Raw genomic sequence first — 15,730 nt, 5'->3', positions numbered from 1 at the left:
CTATGCTCATCCCCTTGCCAAAAGCCAATAGCACAGTGGGTGGTTGTGAATGTGTATATTTGTGTGTGTGTGTGTGGGTGGGTGTATGAGAACCATGGGGAACTTTTAAACACCACATTATCCCGTATTTTCTCTGCCAAAGGCAATCTTGTTCTCAGCGTTCCGTACTTTCCTGAGCAGCACAAAAGGAAGCTGTAGAGAGAAGGGCAAAGTAGTCGCTTGAAATGGTGTCAGCAAGCTCGAAAGAGACAGGAGAGCAGAAAGAAGGCTATGAAAAACCGAAAAGCATACGATCGCCTGTTTAAAGCGGAAAGCGTTACAAATTTTACGTTGACTGACTTTTAGCCGTTTCCGAGCAACGGAGCCGGTGGAAGGTGCTTTGCTGGAAGCTGTGGAATGAGACGAAACCATATCGAGCTGATGGTGAACGTGGGAACCGCCACAGTTTCCGCGAACGGCATCCGGCGTGCTCCCCTCCAACACACGAATGCTATGCAGCGACGGTTGGAAAGACACACCGCACAAGGACATTCTGTCGTGTCTCTGAACCGCTCTGTCCCTCTTCGCCTTATCTTGCTCAACATTTGACGGTTTGACTCTATTTCTCTCTCTCTCTCTCTCTCTCACACTCTCTCTCTCTCTCTCTCTCTCTCTCTCTCACACTCTCTATCTATCTTTCTCTTCTTATTCCTCAAAACCCTCGAATGATCCCCAATCTGCATTCGGTTTCTGCCCACTGAGCGTTAACTCAATATGCTTAATGTACGAATAAAAGCAATAACGCTTCAAGCGCATTAATATTACAGCAAGAAAGCACTCACCGTCTCGCCCTCGCCGAAAGCCCCCCTGTCAGGATCGCGCTTTCGTCTTCTTTGGGCCTTTCTGCCGAATCGAGACCGATCCTATTTCCCTACCGAAGGGTACCGAAAGGAAACCACTGCTCTCGGGAGGTAATAACCCTCACCCTCCCATTAGCACCATCATCGACATCATCGTCACCATTTAGCGCGGGACGGGCGACGGGACCCCGGTGCGGAAAGGGTTGGCCTATCCCTTTAGCTGGCGAACGGGACAACTGAATGGGAATTAGGGTAACTCCTTCACGACTGCCAGGACGCTAACCCAAGATATTCTGCCACACGGTTTCTTCCGGCCTGCCGGCCTACCACTTCAATCAAGCACCCGGTAAAACACTCCCCCCCCCCTCACCCACTCACAAGACAGGAGGCAGGGGTCGGGTAGTGCAGAGCACTGTGTGCTAACGATGTGATTTCTTCCCGCTTGGAACGTATTCACCGTGGCATTCGATGAACGTTCGATGAACGGTTCCGAGCTGACGGGCAGCTGGGGAAAGCCTGTTGCGAAAGTTTACCATTCACTTTGCTCTTTAAGAAATAATTGAGCCCATTTTGATACGCATTTGGGTGGGAACGTGCTATAAATATGCACCCCAAGCGGATAGCTCGTGTTGCTCACGGTGTGGGAAAGGTTAGCAGGCTGGCACTCAGACTGATGCTATGAGTGTAATTTTCAGCTAATATGACGGTACTTTTGGAGATTCCTGTTAATTTGATTACTGCTTTCATGACATTCGTTAGTTTAGCAAAAGTTTTTGCTACTCGATCAAATAATTCCCTTCATCAACATGTCAACAGTCATTCGTAAAATTCTCCTTTTTCTTTCTGCCATGTGAGCATTATTCTCACCAAACTCTCTCAAATGCACTTTACGCTCTAGATTGCGCTCTACCCTGTTTCTATTCGTTGCTAAGGTGAATATTGCCTTCTTTCTCTATTGATGTTTATCTTTGTCTCTTTTCATTGGATTTGACGCATTGTACTTGAAATGATCCAAATAACCAAATGGTTTTCTGAACAACCATAAATGTTAAGTCATGGTACAATGTCTGATGATATGTGTAATACACTAAAACTAATTAAAAAAACGTTTAAATGCACAAAAATTAAAAATGAGCTTGCTTTAAAAACAGTAGTTTTATTGTTTTTATCTTTTTTTATACGACTCAGATTACAACGTCATTAAGCTTCTTCATTCATCAAACCGTACCCTCATTTTCTCAATTTAAATGGACCAGGATGAGTGTGAATTTTTCCAGCCTCCCCCCCCCCCCCCCCCAACAACACATAATCCGCTCGGGCACAAACAATCTCAGGCTAGCTTTGCCGCTCTGTGTCATGCAATCCGAGCAGCTGAAAAATCAACACCAGCATTCATTGTGACATTTCAAATCAACCCTGAGCTGAAAGGCAGGGCCAGAATAAACTATCCCGTACATACGCTCCCGTCGGGCACATGCTCCCGATTGCATTAAAAACAAACAGATGATGGTTTATCCGTACATGTAGGGCGAGTATATAGTATACACTGATCCTCTCCGTTTTCGCCTCTCTGTGTCGGAACAGCTTGCTTGCTTCGTGTGTTCCGTGTGTTTGGCTTAGCACTTTGCACTGAATAAAACAGGATGACAGCTACACTAATCCTTACATCGTACCGACATTCTCCAACATTCGCAACGTGTACAAATGTCAACCTGTCCGGAACTTAATTCTGCGCGTTTTTTCGGCACGTTTTATAGTTTCCGCTACTTCTTCATTTTTAATGAATATCAAAGTAAATAGTTTACCTTGCAAAATGATGTAGCGTAATTTTTCAACAATAAATTAAGATATACGTTAGAAAGTATAGCCATCCAGCATCACCTAAAGCAATGTTGTAGTAGACAAATTCGCATAGTGTCGAACATTTCCGCCCAACCACAGCGCTGAAACCATTCGTGCTTGATACATTCTAATGAAATTCGCATCAATCATCCCGACTGCAGTCTGGACTGGAATGCAGATGACACCGGAAAAGCTCAATACGCTGCGCCCATCCCCACACAGTGGTTCCACACTTTACCGTCCACCGAGCAGCGAAACGACGATGTTGTTTGCATGCACAATTGTACACTAAATCCGCTAGCTCAATCAATCAATCAAACTTGGCCACTTCACAGCCCTGCCGGTGTATTGTCACGGGGTTCTTTCAACGGGCGGTACGCGTTTCCCGACCCGATGGAGACGCCCAGTCCATCACGATGACGCTTCGCTGTGGAGTGGAAAAGTCACCCGTACAGAGCTGGGAAAGCATCGCCTTGCTGAAAATTGACGCCTCAAAAGAACGCACCATCCGCGAGCGTTTCGTTCAATTTTTTGCAGTACAGTGCGTACCGGTGAACGGTCATAAATCTTTAGAGTTTCGGCAGACAATGTTCGGCAACTTCAAGCTGCTCGGTCAAACAGCGTGGTAGAATGTGGCGCCATTTAACAGTTCGCCAAAACGAGCTATTGTGAGACGGCTATAGAGTGTCATTGCTATCCTTTATGGCATCTCAATACGTTGGCTTTCGTCTGGGGCAGGGGCACTCGCAAAGCAGAGGCATTAAATATTCTCTTTCAAATTTTCACGAAAGCTTTGCGTCGGGGACGCGTGGATGAGGAGCTACCGTCGGAGTGAAGCGAATTTGATTATAGAGTTCGAGTTTTCTTCTTCTCGCGTTTTTCTGTGCAAATTGACTTATTACCGCTCACAGTCTGCGGTATGTTAAAGGCATTTTGTGCTTTAAAAAGAGAAAACAGATGCATTCACGGTGAGAAAAAGCTGTTAAAGAGAGTTTGATTTAATAACGCAAATATCATATCTATTATTTATTACGCTTTGGGTTGACTGCATTAAAGAAGTTTAATGCACAAAAACGAGTTGAAGCAAACTATTAAATTGTATTATCCTTCCACAATCTTTTATAAAATACAACACTACTTTTCCTTAACATCCATCTTTAAAGATGAATAGAAAATCAATGGTTCCGTACGGTTTCGATGTTCATTCCCTTCTATAACGACGCTCCGAACCTGCATTCAGACCACCAGAGACCAGCAATAGATACGCGGCTCAACAAGCAGTAAGCTTTTTCTTTTTTGGCCAAACTATGTCGTCCAAACATCAAAAGCCCAAAATCCTCTTACGAATAAGAAAGCACCCGAAAGGGTCCTTAAGGGACTTCGAACACGAATGGTAGGTATCAAATGTCAGCACACCCCGGTACCGATCATCGAGCGGGGAAATGCAATGACTTCCCAGGGCGCATAACTGCGGTTTGCCGCCGATTTGCCATTCCATTTGCGGCCACTACTTCCAGCCCGCAGCGCTAGGGTTTTGTTCGCGTTCAATACATTCGGTTCAGAGTTCGGTGGCCGAGGCACGCAATGGGACAGGGTAACTTTTTCATTTTCCTTAAGCGCTTGCACAATCTCGAACCCCCTGCACAACCACGTCGATCGAACCTCATGGAACGCACGTGAAACGACACAGAAAGCTTAAAGCTTTCTCGGCCCAGGCGATTCGTCGTCTAGTTGGCTATGTTTTGGTTTAAAGCACTCATGCCCATAAACTGCTGTTTGCTGTTTCGATTTTCGTCTGCAGTTATGGTTTGGGGAATCAATACTTTCACTTCTCTGATTCTGAGTTCGATTGCTTTTGAGTGGCCATAAGCTTGCTTTCGCTTTTTATTTTAAACTAATAAATTATGTTTTAGTTCTCCTACGAGTTTCTATTGTTAAAGTTTCATTTCAAAACCATCATTTGTCTTTCACATCCTGTTTCTATTTGCAATTGTCTACAAAAATGTGAACCGGAAGCATTGTTTCGCCTCAACACGTCCCTTAAACACATACACACACGCTCGAACTGCCACTGGAGCTTCTTCTTCGATTCGTTCCACCACCTGCATGTCTTTGTTAACAGATTAAAATAAACAGCTGCTAACATTCAACGACACTCGCGTCGAATGCATTCGGAAAAGGCTGCAAGCCGGTATCACTTGTCACACTATTGCCATTCCAAGCGGTAACTCCTTTCTTCTGCGCGGTAAGCTTTTACCACGGGTTGCAAAGTTCAACCCTGCACAAGCAGCATCACACAAAGAGCCATCCATTTGTCTCTATCGTCCCATCTCCAGCTGCCTTGAGTTCATTTTACAAAACGACAAACCATTCGCTTTATAAACGTAATTGCAACTCTCCGGTACCGGGTGCCATTGCCAGTAAATGTGGCGGTACTCGACTGCCACACAACACGAACGGCAACAATGCGGCAGAAGAAAAAAAATACAACTCCACCTTTGACATCGGACACAGAAGCCACTCGAGCGGAGTGTCAAACGAAATGTCCCTTTTTTGTCAATTCATGTCTGTCTGCACTGTGCCTTTCTTTCAATGCTAAGGAAGCTAGTGGGCAACAGAGCCGGTGTGCCAGTGCCATTGGTAGGGCACACAAAATGGATTGGGTGTGCCCCGGTGGGTGCCCGAATACGACCTCAACGAACAGGGGACCACATGCATGACGCCCTGTACTTTCGTTGCATTGTTTTAAGATGCACATTGTCTTTCATACTCCGACACACACACACACCTCGTCCATTTGCCACTTACATGAGAAATGAAAGCCCCGTAACAGCGGGCGGTCAGCCGGACAGACGAACGGTTCAAAGTCAACGTGAAATAAGAGAATCATTTCATTACAACTTTGCCAAAGCTGGCGAGCACTCCCAAACCACCGTTCCCTGGCATGATCAAGCAGAAAAGCTTCCAGAGCAGACGCGCCCGGATAGGCACACAATAGAACACGGCCAACCTAACCGCTTCCCTCGCCCCCCCAGCTGCCCGAACGGGTTACATAGCGAGGGAAAACTTTCGCCCATCCAACCAACCGAACATGGATTTAGTTTCGATAATGGTTGTTTTCCCGGTGTCTGTTTTACTCGCTGAGCGCCTCGTAACACGGTGCTGAAGTCCTGCAGCCTGCCCGTTGTTGTTGTTGTGTTTGTCCGTTTCCTTTCAACAACAAAAACTTCTTCAAGTTTTCGCTTTGTTTTAACTACGTTCCCCTCCATTTCCCTGCTCCAGCTGCATCGCTTCTTGCGGAACCCAATCGCACACTCGACCGCTGCACCAGTTGAAAGCGAGCGGAAGCGTAGTGGATGTGGTCCGTCATGCACTTTGGTTTGGATTTGTAATTTAAGAAGTTTTTTTAAGAAGCCTGTACAAGGAAATGGCTCCGGGGATGGCAAATTAATACAGCCATCGTGCAAGCTGCATTGCTGCGCACGGTGTGCTACTTACGATGGTGTTCACAAGTAGCACAGAATCTTGTGCGATGATGGTCGGTGGTGAATGTCGGAAGAGTCAAAAGGTGCAGCGAAAAGTTGTTCAGCCGAGCTCGATGCATCTCAACATGTCCAGCATTCACCACGACGAAGAGGGCATGAACCGGTAGCTTTATAGCTGGCTTCGGCAAGCCAACCACCGATGGGCGGGTTTAGTGGTTTTACTGGAAATGAGCTTCGCCGAGGTCAGCCGCACGTTGTGCAGTTGTGTTAGAGAGTATCTTCAATCAACTTCCTTTCAGGGATCTGCTTGTTTTGGAGTTATTTTCGATGTTTTGAAGTCTTAATACCCTGTGCAAAGCGATTTAAGAAACAACTTGCTTCTTGATGTGGCAAACATTGGGTAAATAAATTATTTTAATTCGAAACATTTGTTTTATGAGAGGAAACAAAGCCAAAACCAAGTCCACCGAACGAGATCCAGGTTCTCTTTATTTAAATAATTACTTATGCTCCACAAATGTAAGTGCCACTTTAACGCCGCACTTTCCATCTCCGAACGATCTTAAAGGGTTCTACGGCCAGCAGAGATGGAGAAAAAACTAGAACATGGTACGTATGGAAAGGATATTTATAAAGCAACCGTTGTGCAGCGCACTGTAGCATGATTTGTTCTGCTGGGTTTAAGGTTATTTCCATCCGTTCGAGTCACTCGGATGCCCAAGGACGCAGGGTCGTCCTTGCAGTTAAACAAAGACACTGTACCTTTGTTCTGTGCTGCGCGTACCGTTGCTGGCCAAGGACAATTGTTCCGTTAATGTTAATATAAACCGAAGAGTGAACATACTGGGGTGTTTATCTTGTTTTTTTTTTTGTCTAATTTATTACTGATTTTCAAAGACAACAAAGGAGATCTAAATGGGATGCCATTTTTTTGTATATTTAATAGACAGTAGTCTTGTCCCTTAAAAAAAAGGATAAAAATTGTCGATTTTTCATGGATTTACCCGCACTGACGAAACGTTAATATCACTTTCAATAATAGTACCCAATAGCAACTTCGTTTAGAAGCGTGCGCAATCAAAGAAGGACACAACGCTACGACGAAAACGAACATCGTGCGGCAGTTTGTGGACGGTGAATAAGGCCCGTTCCGTCATCTACAACATCTTGGCATTATTAAACAACAATCAGGGTATCGAAAGAAAGCTGCGTTCCGATTGGCCCTGAGCGATAAGAAGCTCCAAATGAGGTTGAAAATGAAGACCGAGGGATAAGACGCTACATTGGCCGGGAGGTTGATGCAACCGGTCAAACAGTGAAAATAGTACCTGTGAAACATAAAGAAATATGTCACCAAGCAGAAATTACGTCCACTGGTTTTGAAGCAGTAATCAATGGCGTCAAAACTCAATGCGGTTATTTTAGGCGAATTTCGTCGGAATTTCCATATGACACCCTAGTCCGTAAACCGATTTAACATCTCGCAGCAGTGTATCATCGAAATTTTCTGAACCAACATATATTCTGAACCAGCAATAGATCTACTCCAATAATTTTGTTGGAAAAACTGAGGAATTGGTAAAAAATCGAAGATCTTAAAAATTTGCCTACACACATGTCTTCGTCCGCCTTGGGGAAAATTCCTGATAACTAACGAAAGGCAGCTCGCAAGATCGTAAATGCGTAAATGTGTTTCTGATTTGTTCTTCAATAATTTCCTTTAAAGGGATGTTCATGGAAATAAATGATCTCTCTTAGTTTTGTTTTTAGTTCAACTATCAGCGATAACCGATAAAGCGTCTAAATGAGTAATGTAATGTCTAAAAGAGAAACCCTAGCTCACGGGAACGACTCACAATACTGTCGACGTTTGGCGCCGTTTTTGAACTTCTACCACCATTCACACTTTCCAGCGGGAGATTTTAGCTTTTTGCTTGTGATCCACAGCTTGAACTTCAAACCTTAACCGAACCGACACAACCTTCACCCCGCCAGACACCCTCGTAGGGGTGTGATAGTGAACGAAGAGGAAGGAGGGAACAACATGCAACAACGAAATGCGGGCGTATCTGTATGTATGCATGTAAAATGAAACCTATCATCGATTACCATCAATAAAACAAACTAAAAATAGCAAAGCAGCGAGGCAAACGAACGGATGAACGCGTGTGTGTGTGTGTGCCGCCCGGAGTGTTTGTGGAGGAATGAATTCATTGTACCGCCCAACCATTGGCGGCAGTTTTTCTCTGTTTCCTTCGCCGTTGGCCCCGTTTGCCTCCTTCATCGCTTCTTTCCATTGCTATTTCTGCTCTCTGCAGAATTTTCTCATTCTTTACAGCCCCCTCTCACTAATAACAAGACTTGTGTTTGCCTAGCTTTGGTGGCCACTGGCTGGCTGGCTGGCTGGCTGGGAGTGAGGATCGGGTCGTCAAGAGGATCGGATTTGCTTTCGGTTTCCTCATGTTGGAACCTTTCCCCAGAACAGCGCGCGTTGGATTGCATCACCGGTTCGGTAGTAGTGTCATACCTGAAAGCGGGTTGGAAATTTCTTATCGATGGCACACGCCTACCTTCCCGTTCCCTTTCTCCTTCACCCATTTCCACTCCCCTGGACGAACGCCCTTTCGGAAGCCGAAGCCGACGTGAACGAGCTCACGGCGGGTTTTGGGTGGGGTTCATCCATTCGACCCGTTTACCTTGGACTTTATGGGGACGTAATTACATGCCACACACACAAACAGACCCTCACATACTGTACCAGGTCAGGTACGGGCCGTATCGCGTGGGCTGGGGTGGCGGGCGGGCACATGGTAAGATAAACACACCCGCAACTACCATGATTCATCGACTCCAGCCAAATTACACGCACGATCGGGACGAGATTTCAACGCCTTGCCACTGTGTGTTCCATCATCAGAGGAAAATATTTGGCAAGAAAATATGTTACTGCAACGATGGATAGAATGTTGTTTTTTATTCCTTATTATTATTTTGTTGGTCAGAGGAAACTATTTCATCATGCTCCAACATTCATCCCCCGCCCCCCATTTTCCGGTAGATGATACAATGTTACTGACTGACGTCATGCTGTGCGGAGGACAATGTGCATATGTCCTGCCATTCACAGGTGTGCACAGGACGAAGATTCCATTGTGTCTGTTTGGCGATCCTTCTCGGAATGTGTGTTCTTTTAGGGCTGCTGGGTTGAGCTTCATTGCATACCAGTGCGTCTCTCGTCGGTCCTGTCGCATCGCAAACCCGTTGTAAATCGTTCTTGCTTCCACTATTCATCGGCCACCAAGGATGGAAGCAAGCGTACGCCCTAGCCTACTCGTGAAATCCAGCCAGCCAGTGGGATTACCCATTTGCGAAAGCATGTCTCTCAAATGGATTGAAACCGAGACAGCTCGAGATGTAATCGAACCGAGAGGGCAGGCAAGCGTGTGTGCTGACAATCCTCGCCCTGTGTGGACTCAAGGACACCACGCTCCTACATCGTGGAGACGTGGAGAAGAAATATTTCCTACCGAACGTACCTGGTGCTTGAAGATTGCTTGCAGCCACACCACTCCACCAGCTCAGAGATGGTACCCCTACTCGCCGTCGCTGAATGGCACTCACAGCTACGGTCACGAGGGACCTTCGCTTCAGCAGTACTTCGATCAGCCAGAACCGGCCCAGGTGTAGGTCGTAGGCCCAGAAAGGATGTTTTTCTTTTTCCCTGTTGGCGCAGGGCTTTTGCTTGACACTTTACTTCTGGAAACACAAAGCACAAACACACTCACACACGCATGCACGCACACACCGATCGTACACGGACGTACAGTTACTGGTAGGGGAGCAGCGCATGAATCATGCTATTCAGCAAATTTCGAACGAACCTGTGATTGCGACACCAATCGGAAGAGAATAGAAATCAATCACTTTTTTTGGCGATGAAAGTCACCATTCCCTATTTGGTTCCCTTTAACACTGTATTCTTAGTGAGACGGTACAAGCTGTTCAAGTTCTTAAAGAGTAGTTGGACAAAATTTTGGAATTGTGTATTACTGGTAACTTCCGTCGAATTGTGGTAAAACAGATCTATTTAACTTCACGCATTTTTAACGACGTCCTTTTTAATTTTACTTTAGATTTTTGTTTTTTTAATAGCTTTAACACCGTTTAACACACAACTTGTGGTGCAAATCTCCCGCAAGCATCAAATAAACAAGTGATGAGCGGCCGTGTCAAAACAACCCCTGTCACTGCAGTGCACACTTCACGCGGTATCCCATAGCAACAAGTACCGAAACGGTCAGACTGAAACACTGCGGCACAATTGCTCGCAGCAATCGTCTGCTAGCCAGGCCAGCACCGCTGGCAACCTTTCATCATTTCCACCGCATAGATGTCAATATGCGATTGCATATTTATCTTTCCGGTTTGATTTGATTCGGCCGCGCTCGATTGCTCCTTTTTGGCCAGACCAGAGTGTGGAGACGTAGAGCGTACGGCCAGAAGGTTTCGCCGCGACCAGACCAGATCCAGAGCTGCAGGTCACCATCGATCCAGTCCAGAGTCCAGAGCGATCGATAGGCAATATCGTTAAAAAGCAGAACCACACACAGGCCGATCCCGACTGTGTTTGCAGAGAAAATATTTATCTGTTGTGCGCGAAAAGGGAAAATGCGCGCAAAAATCGCACACTCCCTCGCCCACTGTTTGGACGTTTGTGGGCCAGCCTGAGCCAGGAGATGTATTTATTTGCAGCAGCACCAAGAATAGACACAAGCACACACACACACACGCGCACCGATGAGCTCGATCGTTCGATAGAGGCGGCGTTGTAGTAAGATCGAAGGAGTTTTCGGGACGATAGTTTAGACACTGCTGCGATGGCCAAGGTTCGGCCGTGCTTGTAACAAACGCCGGACAAGTTCAATGTTTTCTTTTTGTTCGCTCCCCCTCCGCCCTTCCCCTTTTCAGTGGTTGTTAGCGGGCTGGGTAGGCTGGATTTGGAACGGCCAAGCGGTAGGCGCGCAACACACTAACAAACACAACACAACGGGTGATAAAAGAAACCTCCCATCCATCCCCCCCCTCACATGTAACACTGACATGGGGAACACGTAGTAAATTTTGATTATTTACACAACCGCGGCAAAGACAGAGGATGGAGCACAAACCCCCTTCCACTTTTCCCTCCGTTTTCCCCCTCCCTCACCGGAGCTGGAATGAAGAAGCTGGTCGCGCACGAAATAATCTCGCCTCCGCCGGCACCGCCGTGCTCCGGGCGGGCGGAGTGCAAATTAGCACCGAGTTTGGCGATTTCGAGCCGGGGCCGGGGTCTTTTACGTTTGAATCTTCGAGTCCGATCCCAAAGGTTTCCAACAGGCGTCCACGGGCTGGCACACACACACACACAAACAAGCACACACACACGCGCGCGCGCTCACACACAACACGTCCGGATGGTCCGACGTTCACGGATTGAATGGGCACGGACCGACGACTTCGACTGACTGACTGCCGGAGAGCCCCGAACTCAAACCCGAACTCGAACTTAGTAGCCTCAGCATCTTCCGCTGCCGGGGCAACGTACCAGCGGCGGGGTAGTCTGCTGGTTGCTTGCGCGTAAACAGGGCAGGGTAGCAAGCGGGAGAGGAAAAATATGCATCTCATCGAATTTCATCGAAAGCTCAGCGACGCGCCACCCGAACAGCACACGACGCGTGGAGAAAAACATCGCGCGGGAGGGGAGAACGCTTTGAGAACTTTCAGGAATAGATCCATCCTAACCATCGCGAGTTTCGGAAGTAGGAGCATTAATAAAAAGCGAACGGAAATTAAGTTTTTTAACATTAATTTACACAAAAAATTGTTTAGTTTAAAGCCGAATTACTCTGCGACATGCGGTAAGCGTTTTAAGCGTTTCACCACGTGGTTGTCGAAGCGTTTCGCGGATTTTCGAGATCTACCCTATAGAACTCTTGTAGTAAAATAAATATATAATACTAAGAAAAATATGTTCAAAACACTAAACACAAAAAGCGTTACCACTTTCCAAAGGCGTTTAAAGTTTACATTAAACCAATTATTAAGCCGACATTTTGTTGCGGGCGTTCAGTTATTTTTACTTAGTCACAACACACCCCTCAACAGAGATGCAATTAGTTAATACAACCGCATGGAACTGATTTCAAGGGGCAATTGCAAACAAATGGTTTTATTAAACCTGCTTGCACCGTACTTTGAACATCTTCCTACCCGCAGCATTCGCTCTCGCTCACTCTCTCTCTCTCTCTCACCCACCACCTAGCACAAACGTGAAGCTTATCTTGTGTTATCATTATTATCACTTCACCTACCCCTCCAAAATACACTAACGCACACACACACATACACACTTAAAACAGAAAAAAACTGAAGGCCTAAAGCGGCAAACGCAACAAAAAAAAACGCAAACAAGGAAGACAACAGGTTGCCTCCGCTTGGCCATGTCCAGCTGGGCCGACTCACAGTCCGCCCAAACGAAAACGCCGCAGCAGTTCGGTTCTGCTACCTCCCCCACTTTTTTGTGTGTGTTCCGAACTCGGGTTGTTTACATTTTCCCAAGCATCTGGCGGCGAGATTGTTCTCCACTCGATGCGGTTGGAAGATTTTATCTCCGGCTGCGGGTGGGCCGGTGGGTGGTGCTTTTTTTGTTGTTGAACGAGTTTCATCTAACAGTGCAAGCGGTAAGGGCAAGGTGCTGGTGTGTGGGGTAAAAACGCAAAACCTCATCGATCTCTCACGTGCGTGCGTGAGTGAGTGAGCATTGAGCAAGCAATTTGAAACGATTCCCCCACTCCCGCACACACCCAACCGCCCTCAATCACATCCCTTCCCTTTTATACAGCAACTACATGCTATGCAAGTGTGAGAGAAGCAAATTTAGAATTACTCAGCCATGCTCTTGAATTTTCCGATCGGATTACTGGGGCGGCATGGGGAGAAGAGGGCAAGTAGAGGGACAGAATTTTTGGATAACCTGTTGGACCTGTTGGTGGGTTCGATGCAACAGCCGACAATACCAACACAAAAATCATCCCCAATCAATCACATACCCGAGTGAAAGTGTTCTGACTCGGTTTGTGCCAGTGTGCAGGAAAACATCGCACAGAGAAAGTGCACACGACGACGAAGTTTCCTTTTCGTTGGCGGCGTTTGCGCACTTTGTGGGTGAGCTTTCGGGGAGGGGGATTCTCTACTAATGCGTTGCGAAAGGGGAATGTTTGCCTTTCGAAAGCTTAACACCAAAAGCTTATACCTCCTTTATCAGAACAAATCGGGCTTCTAGGAGATGTTACGAACCATTTGTATTAATTCAATTATTTAATCCATTTTAAAACGATCGATCATTCTCAAATCGTACGATTTTTGAGCTAAAAATAGAAAAGTTCGATTGGTAGATAAAAACGAGAAATGTTTTCACAAAAACCATCCTCATTCAACGTGAGCAACCATGAACTTGACCGGATTTCCGCGTGTCTTTGTGACGTCATCGCATAATTCACAAGTGCATTCCAGAAGCAGCAGCAGCAGCAGTAGCAGCAGCATATGGCAAACTCTACATCGTAAGCCGTACCAGACCTGTTTCTGTTTGCATCTATTCGCTAGTTAAAAATAAGACAAAAAACGACATTATTCTCGCTTCCTGCCTCGATGAGCTGTCGAATGAGTGAATGGGTAAATCATGCGCGCAGTATCATCATTGCATTGCATTTCCTGTGCGTTTGTGTGGCTTGGTGTGCTATTCCAACGGCCACGCTGCCATGGTTCGCTGATCAGTTTACAACCAGAAGCTAATGTATCGCTCGTAACGCTGTTTTACGATTTCAGGCACATAAGGGACACGAGTTGCTATTTTCGTGTCCGTAGTATTGATAATTCTACCAACAGTAGATGAAAGCAGCCTTGCGAAGAAGATGATTATTGCGGGATGATCCTATGGGACACATTGAACAGTCAACGGCGTCTACGGTGGTCTCTTTTGAATGCCGCCAATATCTCTATTCTGGAGCGTGCTAGAGCATAATCTACGACTGCCGCAACAACGATGTGTTTTTTTTTTTAAATAACCGGTCCTAACGAAAAGGCATTCAAACCCTGTGTTGGCAGAGGGTCGGTAAAACACGATCGTAATTTTTTACCAGGCTAGTGTTAATCAACGTTACACGCACAACTGGTTCGGCACAACCGTCTTCTATCTTCGGCACTCAGCAGGCGTAACGTGTCGAGTGTCGCATATGTTCTCGACTGCTATTTGTGTCGTGCTCCCTATATAGTGCCTGTTTCGGGAACATTTGACCATGACCCTCACTAAACACTGGTAACAATTCAATCTTTGAGCTGTGCTTTAGTCTTAGTCCACGTCTGCTATCATGATAATAGTTTAAAAAAATTAGTTTAAAAAAGACGAAACAAATCAACATAACGTTATTATTATTCCGTACTTTATTCGCTGTTACTTCTAACGACGGGTATACAAACGAGTTAGCGGATGCCCGTGAGGAGATAAGATGATACGTGCACAATTCCTAATACGATACATTTAAAGACTCATTTACAAATAAACCCTTTGCCGCGTGCCTCCACTACCTGCCATCGTCTTCCTCTTCTTCGCTTGTTTCGCCAGTCGGTTCCGTAGTACCCGTTACCAGACCCTTCTCCTGGATCGCAGCCGCAACCGCTGTCTCGAGGATGAAATTGTCCTGCAAGGCAGGTCCTGCTGCAGGCCAACTTGGTCCTGGTGACGATTGCTCGACCGGATCACGCACCACCCGGATAGCTTGCGGTTGGGATGACGATGTCGATGGTACCGTGGACGGGCCGGCCATGTCGTCCGTACGGGGAGCAGCAGCAGCGGTCGCTGCAGGCAGCAAACCTCTTGCACTGATGGCCATACGAACCGCTTCATCCTCAAACAGTTCGTCATCGTTCGCGGCCGCCGGTTGCTGCGCGCTGTTCGGATTGTTTCGACGCTCGAAGAAGACCAGGTACCGTTCCAGCACCATGTTCAGTATGTTGTCATCGATGCAGGCAGCGATTTGACTTTCCTGCCAGCTGCGCAGATCGTTCGCAAGCTGCTCGCGCCGATTGATGTGCTCCAGCGAGCTGGACGAGGTGCTTGCCATCGGCATGGCAACGTCCCGCTCGCCCAGGGCCCGCGAATGGGAGCTCAGCCCCTGGAAGGACAGCAGACGGGGCCGTTTGTTCAGCATCGTTTCTACGCAGCTGGTACGATGGTCGTTCGCAGTGGTACCGTCCGTCAAATCATCGCCCCTCGGTCCACTCATGTTCAGTGGCACATTTTAGTACGCGTACGCGAAGGTAGCTGTAAAAAACAACATACTGAAGTTAATGCACTGTACTGGGAAATGGCACGGTAGCACCACAAACCTTGTGAAAACTAGCCCTGCTTTGTTTTTGTTTAGTGCTCTTGTTTTCACAATTTTCCAACCAAATCGATTGAAAACAATGCGCAATTGTCAAACTTCGGCTGAGACGTCAATGTTCGGGCTGTTACGTCTGTCAACGCCC

The 15,730-nt window shown here is 46.7% G+C and overlaps 2 protein-coding genes across 5 annotated transcripts in view; both read right to left on the bottom strand.

Moving 5' to 3' along the window:
- The window catches only part of LOC120895392 (adenylate cyclase type 6), a 78,065-nt gene extending 66,406 nt beyond the window's left edge, over positions 1-11,659 (bottom strand). For 3 of the 4 annotated variants that reach the window (XM_040298714.1, XM_040298725.1, XM_040298736.1), the window contains exons 1-2: positions 11,373-11,659; positions 9,703-10,047 (exon numbers count right to left, since the gene is read on the bottom strand). The gene's annotated coding sequence lies outside the window, so the exon portion shown is untranslated. The remainder of the gene's footprint in view (positions 1-9,702; positions 10,048-11,372) is intronic. The other variant, XM_040298707.1, reaches the window with a different exon arrangement.
- Positions 11,660-14,621: 2,962 nt separating this feature from the next.
- On the bottom strand, positions 14,622-15,719 carry LOC120898700. The gene is made up of 2 exons (XM_040304888.1): positions 15,590-15,719; positions 14,622-15,524 (listed from the first exon to the last, which is right to left on the bottom strand). The coding sequence occupies exon 2, from the start codon at positions 15,484-15,486 to the stop codon at positions 14,785-14,787; it is 702 nt and encodes a 233-aa protein (XP_040160822.1). The 5' UTR covers positions 15,487-15,524; positions 15,590-15,719; the 3' UTR covers positions 14,622-14,784.
- Positions 15,720-15,730: the final 11 nt, after the last annotated feature.

This window comes from Anopheles arabiensis, chromosome 2 (assembly GCF_016920715.1).
Source record: "Anopheles arabiensis isolate DONGOLA chromosome 2, AaraD3, whole genome shotgun sequence".
Classification (NCBI taxonomy): domain Eukaryota; kingdom Metazoa; phylum Arthropoda; class Insecta; order Diptera; family Culicidae; genus Anopheles; species Anopheles arabiensis.
This window is presented reverse-complemented; position numbering and strand designations above follow the sequence as displayed.

Coding starts and splice junctions, on each gene's coding strand:
- LOC120898700 (XM_040304888.1), bottom strand. CDS start 15,486: ATGAGTGGACCGAGGGGCGATGATTTGACGGACGGTACCACTGCGAAC.